We start from the raw sequence: 12,523 nt of genomic DNA on the forward strand, positions 1-12,523 counted from the left end.
AACGTGCTGCTGTTTGCGGACCATAATTCACGTTCCTTTTTCGAACTACTCAAATTCGGTGACGTTTAGCAAGCTTTGAATTGTCTTAAGTCTGGCATTTCAGAAAGACACATTAAACTTCCTTCTGATATATGAATGGTATTAGACAGATACTTGATCAGAAATCATATGATTTGGACAACAGCAGTATTTCTCTCCCTTTTGATTTTTCTGCCAGACATACACAGATCTTATTAGGCATAGCTGTTTATCATGCTTCACTTCAAAATATTTATAAACTTTTAAAGCCTTTTGTTGCTATTCTTTTCTTCTTTTTTTTTTTTCAATAAGGTTTTCAGTTGTTTACATTTCAGTCTCTTTTTGAAAATTATTCACAGGAAATATACATCACTTCATTTTTTGAATCTGGTCTTATTATTCACAGTAGGATTAATGGTAGTATTATAGCACAAAGAATCTACAGTCAGAGATCAACACTGTTTTATCTAAATTCTCTACACCTATTGCAAAAACAGCAGTTCATGCCTAGACAGCTCATAATCTGAATGACAAGAAAGCACTCAACAGATGAACACAAAAGCAAAGAGGCTGGGTAAACTGGCGGGGAGAAGTGACAAAGGAACGGATTTATATAGAAAGCAGTCTGAAAATCTGAAGTAGAATACAAAGCCTATGGTCATATCTTGGCATTTAAGAGACTGCTTTCAAAGCCAAGTAAACATTTAACGGAGAAATAAGTATTACTTAGTTCTCTATTATGATCAGTGAAGAAAAGAGTTTTGCACCTTGCTTCCTTGCCACTAATAGAAATATCAGGTCTGTTATTGTAACGCTATTGACAGTCTCAGGGAGCTACAGCAAATTATGTAAATTAATAAGTACGTGAAAGAATAAGCCCTAAGAAAGAGAACGTGTTTTATTCTCCAGACAGCTAGCTCTGAAGACTGAGTTTCCAATCTCTGCTACTTCATTTAGCGACAACTCTTAATATGCCTAGGTAGTAAATGCATTGCTTATACTGAGTTAGAACTAATCACTCTTCTGCTATTATTTAAGAGGTTGAGTAGTGTTTCCACAAAGAGGCAGCATCCTTCCGGCAGTTCAGTGCCATTTATCCCAAAGAAGTTGGTCCCCACCATGGCTAAAAATAGCCCAGTTCTTTTCAATTCATTCGTGTATTCTTCTTTCCTCACTGGCATGATCCCCGGCCATCTGCACCTTTGGGATCAAACCAGACTTCTTCAGCGACGGACTCCTCTGCCCAGCAGCGTGCTGTTACTGAAAACTGGTATCAAGAGGTGCCTTATGTTTCAGGTGTCCTTGTCAGCACCAAACAATGACAAAATTACGTTTAGATGCATGTTTGAGGATAAGCAGCGAGGTAAAGGGATAGTGTTACTAAAGGGCTCATGAACTTTTTGGTGGAATGCAGACCTACACAAATTTGGACAAATGCATAAAGCAAATTACATGGTGTTAGATGGTTTTGGTGCAAAACCATAAAGCACTCAATATTTTCAGCTGTTCTGAGATCCATTTGAATCGCACATTATGACAGATAATTATTTGCATTACAGAAGTGCCTGGGGTGGGGGCATCCATGTACGTTCAAGGTTGCACAGCGCTGAGCAGGATTTAAACAGGTGACAAAAGAGTCTGTACCTAAATCTGTAATGTCAGTAATAGGATAGAATAACACATCTCCTTGTCAGAGTGCAGCTGGGAGAAAAGAAAGCATTTGTCTTTCTAGGGGTGGTGGGTTCACAGACCGGCCCCAATCTCCTGGTTTCCTGCCTTGTGTCTTAGCAAGTAACCCCTCTGAAACAGCAACTCAGCACCCCTGTGAATCTACCCAAGCTGAAATTGGGTGGGTAAACAGGGAATAAAGGAAAAACATGGAGTTAGCCAGACCTGTGAATCCTATTACTGCAAACAGAAATTCTCTTTGAGCTCAGCTTTTGGGATATTGTTGTTCCTCAGCAAATTCTACTTCTAAACCCAGTTACGATAGTCTAATCTACAGTGTGATGTTGTAATATAGCATTAGATTGAGTCTGAAACTCTCGTGGGGACAGAAATACAGCTTTCTGTGCACACGCACAACACATACCTAAGTAGTCTGCTGACAGAATACATTGAGTTGCAGTGTAAACAGAGCTGATTTTACTGTTTGCAAGGAAATTAAGGAAACAAAAGCCAAACTAATAATATGCTGAATTATTCAGCCAACAGTGTGCACATCTGTGTTTTGAGGCCCTTCTGCTGCAAAAGCTGGTGGCAAGACTAGAAAGGCTGGGGAAATGATTAAGCTTAGCTAATTTGTTTGGCTTATTCAGGAGATGGAAAAATACTCTGCTTAGGCACTTTTGTGTGGTAAAGAAATGAATAATTGAGGATGTTAGTAGTGTTGAAGAAGCAGTGCAAATTGAACTCTGAGTAACTTTCGGTTACAGAGGGGAGTTGGGACTGAACTTCTGGGCAATTCTATGGGATGACTCTGTCCTGGAGTCATTTCCATCAGGGCATATGGGTGGGAAGAACGCCCAGGAAGCCTTGTAACCCCTAGAGCTCTTTGCAGAATGCAAAGTACTTTGATTTGGGGCAAAACACTATATAACCGGTCTTAGAGACCTTTTCCAATTCTGAAAGCATTTGTAGATAAGTCATGTCTTGTTTGCAGAGAATGAAATGAGTTCCAACCATCTATTTTATCTGAAGATCCCAAGCGCCCTTAACATGCACATCTCATGATCTCATTCACAACCAGCTGTCTTCAGACAATCCGCCTCTCTCTTATGATCATGTTCCAAGTTCTGGAACATGTCCAAAACCAAAGTTAGCTTTAGCAAAATTAGCTACTTTTCTTACTTTCATTTCCAAAAGCAGTTGAATTAAAAAAAATTCATAAACACAATGAGCATAGAAGAAATCTGTACAGATGTTCAGAGTTCACCAAACGGAAATCATGAGGCTCTATTAGAAATTCTAGGCAATCCTAATGACAGTCAGTACTGTATGCAGCCATGGCGAGGATATCTGTGTGCATGAGGATGGATTTGTGTCTTCAGAACATAAACAGTTCTGTAATTCCTACGTGCCCAGCTTCAGACCATAGGGAATTTTTAAAGGAGGAAGGTCAAATTTTGTTGGAAAATTCTTGTTTGGTGTTAAGTTGAGCTAAAAAACACTAAGGCAACTTCTGAAAGACAAATGCTACAATTATTGTCTGAAACATTAGGTGTGATTTTCCTAACACTCTCCAGAAAGCATTATTGTTTAAAGAAATGTGTAAATATTTGAGGTAAACAAGCTAAATTGGGAGAATCAGCAATAGACCCAGAATGGAAATCTGGTCCCATTTTTGGTTATAGACGTAAATACTGCACGTTCACTTTCAGATGTGTATTCCTGAAACACATTAATTCACTCTCTCGGTAGTCATCATTTAAACAGTGTAAACCAGTCATCAGGCTGTAAAGCTTAATTCTTTTGATTATTGTTTTCTTACCTGTTAGCAGCCAATTTGTTTGAGATGAACCCTCCTGGAATTTGTGTCACGATGTAACCCCAGAAAAAAGAGCCGTGAATGAGTCCCACCGTCTCTGGATCCCAGTTGAATTGGGCTTTCTGTAAAGGAAACAGAAAAAAAATGCTGTAAGACGAAGCATACTCATTGTAAGATAACCACTGTTTGGAAGTCATACAGAAGTCACCCCATCCTCCAAATCAAAGCAACCTCTTTACGCTGACTGGTGTTGCTGAGCTTGAAACCCCCTCCAGTGAAGGCAAAAGGATATCAGATTCCCACGTGAGATATTACTGCTTTTGCTCTTAGCTTTCAGTCAGGTGGATAGGAGGGAGAAAGGTTTCAGCCAGAAGGCAGCTAACGCTGGACCTTCATCTTTGCCACTCGTCACTGCTTCCCCCGGGGCTGCTTAGTCTTGAAACCTTTGTTTTCAAGCCTGCTCAGCGTTATAACAAGGACGCGATGCCTTTCAACGGACATATCCATTTCCCCAAGACTGCTTGGTTTCCCTAAGGTTGCTTAGGTCCTTTGGGTTGATCAGGTTCCCGGTCAGGCTTATCCATGGTATCCACGCAAATTAGGTGACACTAGCTAACTGACTAGTTTATCTTTTATTAAAAGTGATGCCAGTTGTAGGGCTGGATTTGGATACAGAAGGCCAGCCACAGGCTGGTCATTGATGGTTCCTAGCCAGAAATGCCTGCAGCCAAGAGAAATGCTTTCACCATGCGCCTCATCCTTGGATACCAAGCAGTTTCAGCCTTCTCAAGGCTCTTCCTGAACAAGAACATTCCTGTTCCCTGACGGCTCTCTTTGACATACCTCGTTCAGAGGAGGGATAGCCAAAGCTCAGGGCAAACCACAGAGGAGGTGAAGAAAAGAAAGGTGACCCAAGGTGCCCCTTCTGCCCTCCATTCTGGGAGGTCAGACAGGGCCTGGCTCAGTGCATTCACACTAATGTAAGGTCAGCGTCAACTTTTTCTCCTGGAACCCTCAGTTCAGAAGAACTGTTTTGGAGCAAAGTGAAACCACGATGTTTTGATTCACGATCATTTTTATGCTAATCACTAAGCAGGGAAAAGCGGCTAAGCATCACGTGAGGAAGCAGCACAGATGTCTTTTAGATTCTGAAGTAAAACTGTCACTAAAACACTACAGAAATAATGAAAACTAGAGTGATAAACCTCAACATCTCTTTTTTCTGTATTACTTTCTGTACATAAAAAGAAGAACCAGTTTTCCCCAGTAGGTTGGTTGGGTTTTTTTTTTTCCCCAAACAAGCAAACTTAAAAACAGCACATCATTTGACCTGCAGGGAGAAAGAAGGCATTAATTAGCCAGACATGTTTACAGAGGGCTAAAGGGCTTCCCCCCCCCATCAATATGCATTCTGACAAGAGACCCACTTTCCTGTGCTGAGTTACACTTCTGTTTTAAATACCTAATTTTCTACTAGTCATTTCCAGCTTAGTTTCTAGGTAGTGTTAATTTCTGAAGGCAGAAACACCATGAGACGTGGAAAAAGTCCCTGTATCAGGAGGTGCTCATGCCCAAACAGAATAATTTGAGATTTGTGAGAGGAGTTTGTCTGTATTTCCTCAAACTACCTCTTGTGAGCTTCCCAGCCTATGCAGGCACCTCCTGCTCCGGGGTGAAGTACAGAACCACGAAGTCCCCGAGGGATCACAGGGAACAGGAATCAGGCTGAATAAATACAAATTCAGCAGCAAGTCTAAGGAGCAGGAGCTGGTGAGAGGAGATTGCAGATGAGGAAGAACTAGAATCACAGAATCATAGAATACCAGGTCGGAAAGGACCTCAATGATCATCTGGTCCAACCTTTCTTGGCAAAAGCACGGTCTAGACAAGATGGCCCAGCACCCTGTCCAGCTGAATCTTAAAAGTGTCCGATCCTGGGGAATCCACCACTTCCCTGGGGAGATTATCCAGTGGGTGATCGTTCTCATTGTGAAAAATTTTCCTTTTGTATCCAGTCGGAATCTCCCTAGGATTAACTTGTACCCATTACCCCTCATCTTTTCCACGTGACTCCTTGTAGAAAGGGAGTCTCCATCTTCTTTGTAGCCACCCTTTAAATCCTGGAACGTGGTGATAAGGTCTCCCCAAAGCCTTCTTTTCTCAAGGCTGAACAAACCCAGTTCTCTCAGCCTTTCCTCAAAGGGCAGGCTTCCCGGTCCTTTGATCGTGTCTGTGGCCCTTCTCTGGACCCTCTCCAGCCTCTCCACATCTTTTTTGTATAGCGGGGACCAAAGCTGAACACGATATTCCAGGTGTGGCCTGACAAGCGCAGAGTAGAGTGGGATAATGACTTCTTTACCTCTGCTGGTGATGCCCTTGTTGATGCAGCCCAGCATCCTGTTGGTTTGCTTTGCCGCAGCAGCACGCTGTTCGCTCATACTGAGCTTGTGGTCCACCAGGACCCCCAGGTCCTTTTCCACAGAGCTGCTCCCCCCTAGGAAACTCTTCGTTCACTTTGGTAAATCTTTCTGGGGTTTATTGAGTCTGATTAGCAACAGTCTGCTTGATAGCTAGGAAGGGGAGAGAAAAACACTGAAGGACTGGCCATGGCATAATGTGGGAAGGGAAGGAAGATTTATTTAACCCCCAGCTCTAGAATCATAAGCATCGTCTCTGGTCTTTGCAGCTCAATAGCTCCTATGACCATGAGTCATGCAGGCAGGCGTATTTTTAACTTTGGAAATTTGTTATAGACACTTTCTGCACTTTACCAAAATTCAAAATATCTGGGAGAAAAGTGGGTGAATAATTGCACAGCTATTCATTCATCACTAGAAACTTGACAGAAGGTATCTGCCTCTCTGGGAGACGTGTTTTGTTTTAGGGAATGTGCTGACAAACAAAGGGTATCCATGGGCTGGGGGAAGCCTCTGTTCCCTGGGAGGGTCTCGTGATACTTTGTCCTTCTGTAGTGGCTTTTCCCCTAGACCTCAGCACATGGGGAATCATCAGGTCAGAGTCAATATTGCTGTGAATAATTTGTTAGGACAAAAATTTCCAAAATATATCCAAAAAAAAGTCAACAAGTAGAGGAAATGTAAAGGTTCAAGTTCATTAAGTCCACAAAGGGACTATATGATATCACAGCCATTTACCAAGGCAGGACTGGGGAAACTAAGGTATGCATCGAACCTGCAGTTCCTGGGTGCTTTGTTAAAGGTTTGTAGGCATCTGCTGCGAACCACATGCCATCTACTGCAAATTTGAAAATAGCTTGGCACCTACCTCTGAATACCTCTAGACAGAAATCCACATTGTCAATAATCTGTAAAAACCTGTTGCCTTATCGCCAGTGACTACTTTAAGGTCTTGAAAGTCATCTACTGATCTGAATAGAGCGAGTGCAGCGCTACATACAGCAATTAATAATTCCTTCTGTAGCAGCATCAGAGCGCACTTCCCTGAGAGATAGATAGTAAATAGTAAAAGCTTCTGCCACTGCAAAAAAATCTGTCTATAACTGAAAGATCAGTGACCTGATAGACATGCCAGCCGATTCAGTTCTCATTTCTGCTGCTTACATTCTCTATGACCTTGCATATCGTCAGATCTTACAGATTTTCAATGTGACTTTGACACCTAAACAGGAATAAAGCATCTACACATCTGTGTGAATGGAGACTCACGTGTCTCCCTCCCTCAGTTTTTGATCTACGTATACGCGGTACTTTGACGATTCTGCAATGGGGTCTGCTCAGAACAGTGAAAGGAGGACGTTTTCTCACCTGCAGCTCTGGTTTTCCATTAACATAAACAGTGTTATTGTTCACCATTTCCACGATGGCAACACCCAGGTTGCACCTAATTCCGAAGGAGATGCAGAAGCCCAGACCGCTCATTATGGCAATGATGTAGCGCTTGGGCAGCCCGCAGCAGTAGCAGTCGCAGGGTGCCAGCTTGCGGGTGCTTGGCAGCACGGGCCGGCCCTCTGCCGTCAGCTCAATGCGATCCTCCTCGACGTTGGTGCCATCGATTTTCCTAAATGGATGAAGAAAGAGAAAATGAAAACGCCTTATTGTCTCGGTAAAATTTGCTGAAATGTAGATGGGCAGTTACGTGCTCCGGTCGGCTGCTAAATCATCTCCTTGCAAGGCGTTTGTCTCTTGGCGGTGTGATGAGTTAATGCTGGGCAGGCTTTGAAAGGTTAGCATAGACTACACTTTATCACGAACGACCTCTGAAGTTTGTAAATCCGAGCTACCTAGCCGGACAGCTAGCTGGAAAAATGTTCGCAGGCTATTCATGAGCATAATTATGTGAGCTAAATTGAGCTCTGTTGTGATAAATTCTGCTGGTTGTTAGGAAAATATACATACGAAGAAATTAATCGTAATTTCTAATTAGATCCACTAAGCAGAGCTGGCAGTAGGTTCCAAGAAAAGGGCAAATACAGCACAAAGCATGGTTTTGCTCAAAGCGAACCCCTGAAACTCCTATTGTCAAACGTGTTGCCCTTTCTGTAAAATACTTAATGCGAAATGAGGTCTGAAGGAAGACGGCGACTTTCCGGGCTGTAGATTCACCACTCCTCGGCAGCGGAGGCTGAAAGGGCTTTGCCTGGGATCAAACGTGGTGTGGCAACGGCAGTGCGGTTGGGAGGAACTGGGAGGGAAGGTGCCAGGGATGCAGGCTCTCCCATTTACTCGGGATGGGAGCAAATGGTACCCAGCCATTTCAGCCTGCGAGAGGTTGCCCATCAGCTGCCAACTAACATGGGAGTGCAGCCGCTCCTCCAGCTTTGCGTACTCAGCCTTTCCTTTTCTCACAAGCACCCTGGCTGAGAGATTCATATTAAACAAAATGGCACTTCTATGTAATCTGGAACTGCATGATAGTGCAATTAAAAATTAATCTGGTCTCCCAATCTGATTGGAGCTATTAACGTCCCATGGACGCTGCAGGACCAAGGGATGTCTCTGGTAGAAAAAGGGAGGCGAGAAATAACTGAACATGCACCTCTGGACTGGAGCTAGATACGTCCTTTCCTAACACGAACTTCCCATGCGTTTGTTTTAAATGCAGAATACAGGGTTTCTGACATGCTGAGACTTAAGCATGTGCTTAGCTGTGAATACGTGGCTAGCCCATTGAACACTACCCACGAGCTTAAGGTTAATTGTTTACTAAGGGAGACCTTGATCAGCAGCTCCATTAGGAAGCCGTTCAGTTTTGGCATTGCTCTGAAGCAGTGAGCTCAGGATCCAGCTCCTTTTGTGCCTGCCATGGAGTTACTCCCAGTACTGTGAAAATATGAACAGTTACTTAATCTAAAGGAAGCCCAGCTTGCCATTTAAGATGATGAAATGACTTTGTTCACTCTTTGCTGATAAGGAGTAACTTATTTCCTTCTTTCACACATCTGGCTGAGTGTATTTGAAATCTAACGCACTTTGGTTTCCCGTACAAAAATCGGCTATAAAGAAATGTTGACAGAGCATACATGGATGGGCTACACCTGATCTACACAGGAGCTGGTTGGGTCTTTTGGGAGAACAGTGTTGGTTTAATCACAGCTTTCTCCAGTTGCTCTAAATCTAACGTATTACCCATAATCTAACAGATAGCACTCTATACTAAAGGTTTTGCAAATACAGGTGGTAAGTATGGCTTCCTGGGGTGCTTCCAGTAGACTTAAATATATCTTTCCACTATGCAGTTTCACCAAAAAATCTCAGCATTTCTAGGCTTTAGAGCTACAGGCTAACTGGTGCATCATTTACTATATTATTCCTTTTACATCGCATCATAAAACCATTACTTCAGCCTTAGTCTTAGCAAAAAGAAAAAAAGCATGTTACAGTCCATCAGCTCATATTTCCAAAAAACACTAGAGTCAGAGTGTTTTGGGCCAGAAGGGAACTCCCGGGATTATTTGATTTAATCCCTTGCTCAAATCAGTGCTAACTGCGAAGTTAGATCATTAGCTCATTGTCAGGCTGGAGGGAAGACTTTGCGTTAAAGCAAGGTAAAACAGGAAATGTGATATTACTGCGGTGTTATTGAAGGTGATTGAGATCTTATGATTCACTGGCAGGGAAACAGCGTTTGTTAGTGAAATGAGAGTACAGAGAGTAACGCAGTCAGGCACTTTAAAAAGAAGACACCGTGTATTCCATGCTCTGTGTGCTAATATAGGTAGGTGTAAATGGAATAAAATATCAAAAATAAAGACCTCAGGAAGTGAAAAGACAATCGACTAGTTATTTTTTAGAACTGTTGTCATCTCAAAAGAGTTATTAACAAACCAAAAGAAGTAATTTAATTGTCTTCCTCTAACATAATCTAAGATATTGATTGAATTAAATCAAAGCACAATTTCTCAAATTTTTATACCTTTACCAGGCTCTCTATTTATAATAGAGACATTAAGCTTTAATTGGTGCATTATTTTGGGCAGCTGGCAAAGATTAGACACATCATGCAAAGCCAAAACATCTGTTCTGATCTGGACATTTTCAGCTGGCTGTCAATTCAGATAGGCGTGAAAACATCCGTCTGCTCCAAATTCACTGTTCAAAGTGGTGAGCCAGGACTAGCGCTGTGGGCCAACATTGCCTCTGCGGAGAAATTAATTGTTTTGCTATTGTATTCAACCCCTCACTAATAAAAGCAAGTTGAGGACTGATCCATGACCCCAAATCCACACAGTATATTTCATACCCCCAAAGCTTAATGTTAACCCCTCTTTAGCAGATTTGTCCTGCAGAAAACTATTTTGCAATAGCAGTCCAAAAATGGAGCTGGGATGAAGCACTAGCAGTGCAGACATTCACAGAGCCAGTGTCTGACCTAGCTTTTTGGCTTTATTTTATTGACCAGGTACATAATGAAGGTATGGCAACTCCATGAAAGATGAGAAATATATCTTCCAGTTGACCTATATATTTTGGTAGTGCCACTGAAAATTTTCACTTGTTGTACACCAATGATTTAGAACAAAACTGCTTCGGAGCCAGTGCTCTCCTCTAATTACCTGACTAATGCAGGAGAGCATTTTGCAGCACAGGAAATATTCAGTCCTTACATCAATCTGTTTCCTTTTTTCAGCAAACATACAACACTTGGCAAGTAAGAAGAGCTAAGCTATTTGAGGATATCTGCATCCATGTTCTGTGCCCAAATGTCATAATAACTGTATGCAAAATTTCTGTTCTTTGTTGAATGACTAGTCTGGCATATACAGAATTTTGGAAGAACGAAAGAAATTTCCAAAGTTCCTACCACTAATAAATAAAATCCCTAGAACACATATACATTCAGCAATCTGTATTTATGGGATTTTAGCATAGGAAATAGTTATTTCTTGAAATGATAAAGTAGGTGGGCTAGAATCACACCATTTCGTTTCATTTGATTAAAAACGCATAGATTTTACAATAACGGGCAAACGTCAATACTTGCCACGTGTTAGAGCACATCCTTGAACGACTTTTACTGGATAATTACAGTCTTTCACAGGCAGCTGCAGCACAATCATACACAGTGTTCAAACCTCACACCTACAAATCCAGCATCAGTCATCACACCCAACAATTACTGACGACCCTGGCGTAACTTCGGAAACCTACACAATGACTATTGAAAAAGATCATTTATCCAAAACCAGATACAATCATGTAGAATCTCATTAACTCTCTATGGATTTGCCCAGGTGATAATTTTCCGTACCAAACCCTGCCACCGGTGCCTCGGTACAAAATCCCAGTACGGACAGGCAAAGCCCCTCTTAAGTCGCCCAATGCGTGGGACCTCTCTGCCTGTTGTTTGCGTGGTGTTCGCGTGAAACCCGTGGCGCGTCTCAGACGTACGCACCATGGGACTGCACCTCGCAGGTGCTGCACTCCCGGGCAGCCTCGCAGGTTCTCCTCGGCACAGCGCCGGCGCACAGCACCGGTGCTGGAGCACTAACGCGGTTGTACGACTCGCGAACCACCCGAGTCCGGACACCCCCCGTTGTGTTCAGAGTGCTGCCGGGTCTGCGGGGCACTAAACTCTCCGGACTTGTGTGCAAAGGAAAAATTTGAGAGGGCGAAGTCTATGATCCAGCGGAGGAGCCCTGTCCAATGCAAGGGTGTATCACCCAGATTTAAGTTGCAGCTTTTAGCAGTTTAGGCTGGCTAATTCATCAAGGGACATCAGACTACGTACAGCAGCTGTGTGACATGGCCCATACGACTTTTCACATTAACGGTGACATTTTTGAGTTGTAAACCCACTTAGTCACTTCCCACTTCATCGGTAAGCTCACAGTTGCCGTTAGCTGGCCCAAAACTCCTGAAATCCTCAGAGCAGGCAGAGCCTGAGATTCTTCTTTAGTTCATGAATTTTTCTTTGACTGCACTAAGTTCACGGAAGACCCCAAGTGTTTGTGCCTGCGGGAAAAGCTTTCTTTTCCGGGAAACTTCTAAGGCTTGCAGAGCACCAGCTCTGATATGCATTCACCCAAGCCTTGAATCCTCTAAATTATTTTTTTTTTTTTGGCTGCCTCACTGTATTTAACTAATCAAGAGCAAACCCCATTTTGCATTAAAAAATTATTTTGCACAAAACATCTAAAACATTTTCTAAAACGTGTTCTAAGTTCTCACAAATGAAACCGCTGGCAACAGCCTAAAGGACGGACGCCTCTCGGGTCTCACCCGTTCAGTCCCTTGCCTCCCTTCCAGGATTCAGCTCCTGTGGGCAGACTCTTGTTTTGTAGCACCCACAAAATAATTTGAGGTCACTACACACCTGTGAGGATGTTTTCTGCAGCTAAAGCTGCTTGTGCTTTAGCACTTGAACTTGTCTGTGGCCAATGGCTCTGGAGCAGCCGGTGTTGCCAGACACTGACTTCTGGATCTGCTCTGCTGCTTGCGAGACAGAGAAAATGTGGTAGGAAGGCAAAGACTCGTCATATTTACCAAAGATAAAGGGTATTTTTCTACCCACTTTGCTAGTTTGGATCCCACATCAACA

The 12,523-nt window shown here is 42.8% G+C and overlaps 1 protein-coding gene across 1 annotated transcript in view; it reads right to left on the reverse strand.

The window, feature by feature from the left end:
• Nucleotides 1–12,523, reverse strand: part of SLC17A8 (solute carrier family 17 member 8) — a 30,578-nt gene that overhangs the window by 15,562 nt on the left and 2,493 nt on the right. Inside the window, exons 2-3 of the mRNA XM_052774714.1 lie at nucleotides 7,291–7,543; nucleotides 3,509–3,627 (exon numbers count right to left, since the gene is read on the reverse strand). Coding sequence (XP_052630674.1) covers nucleotides 3,509–3,627; nucleotides 7,291–7,543 — 372 coding nt within the window. The remainder of the gene's footprint in view (nucleotides 1–3,508; nucleotides 3,628–7,290; nucleotides 7,544–12,523) is intronic.

The sequence above is a fragment of the Harpia harpyja genome, chromosome 23 (assembly GCF_026419915.1).
Source record: "Harpia harpyja isolate bHarHar1 chromosome 23, bHarHar1 primary haplotype, whole genome shotgun sequence".
Classification (NCBI taxonomy): Eukaryota; Metazoa; Chordata; class Aves; order Accipitriformes; family Accipitridae; genus Harpia; species Harpia harpyja.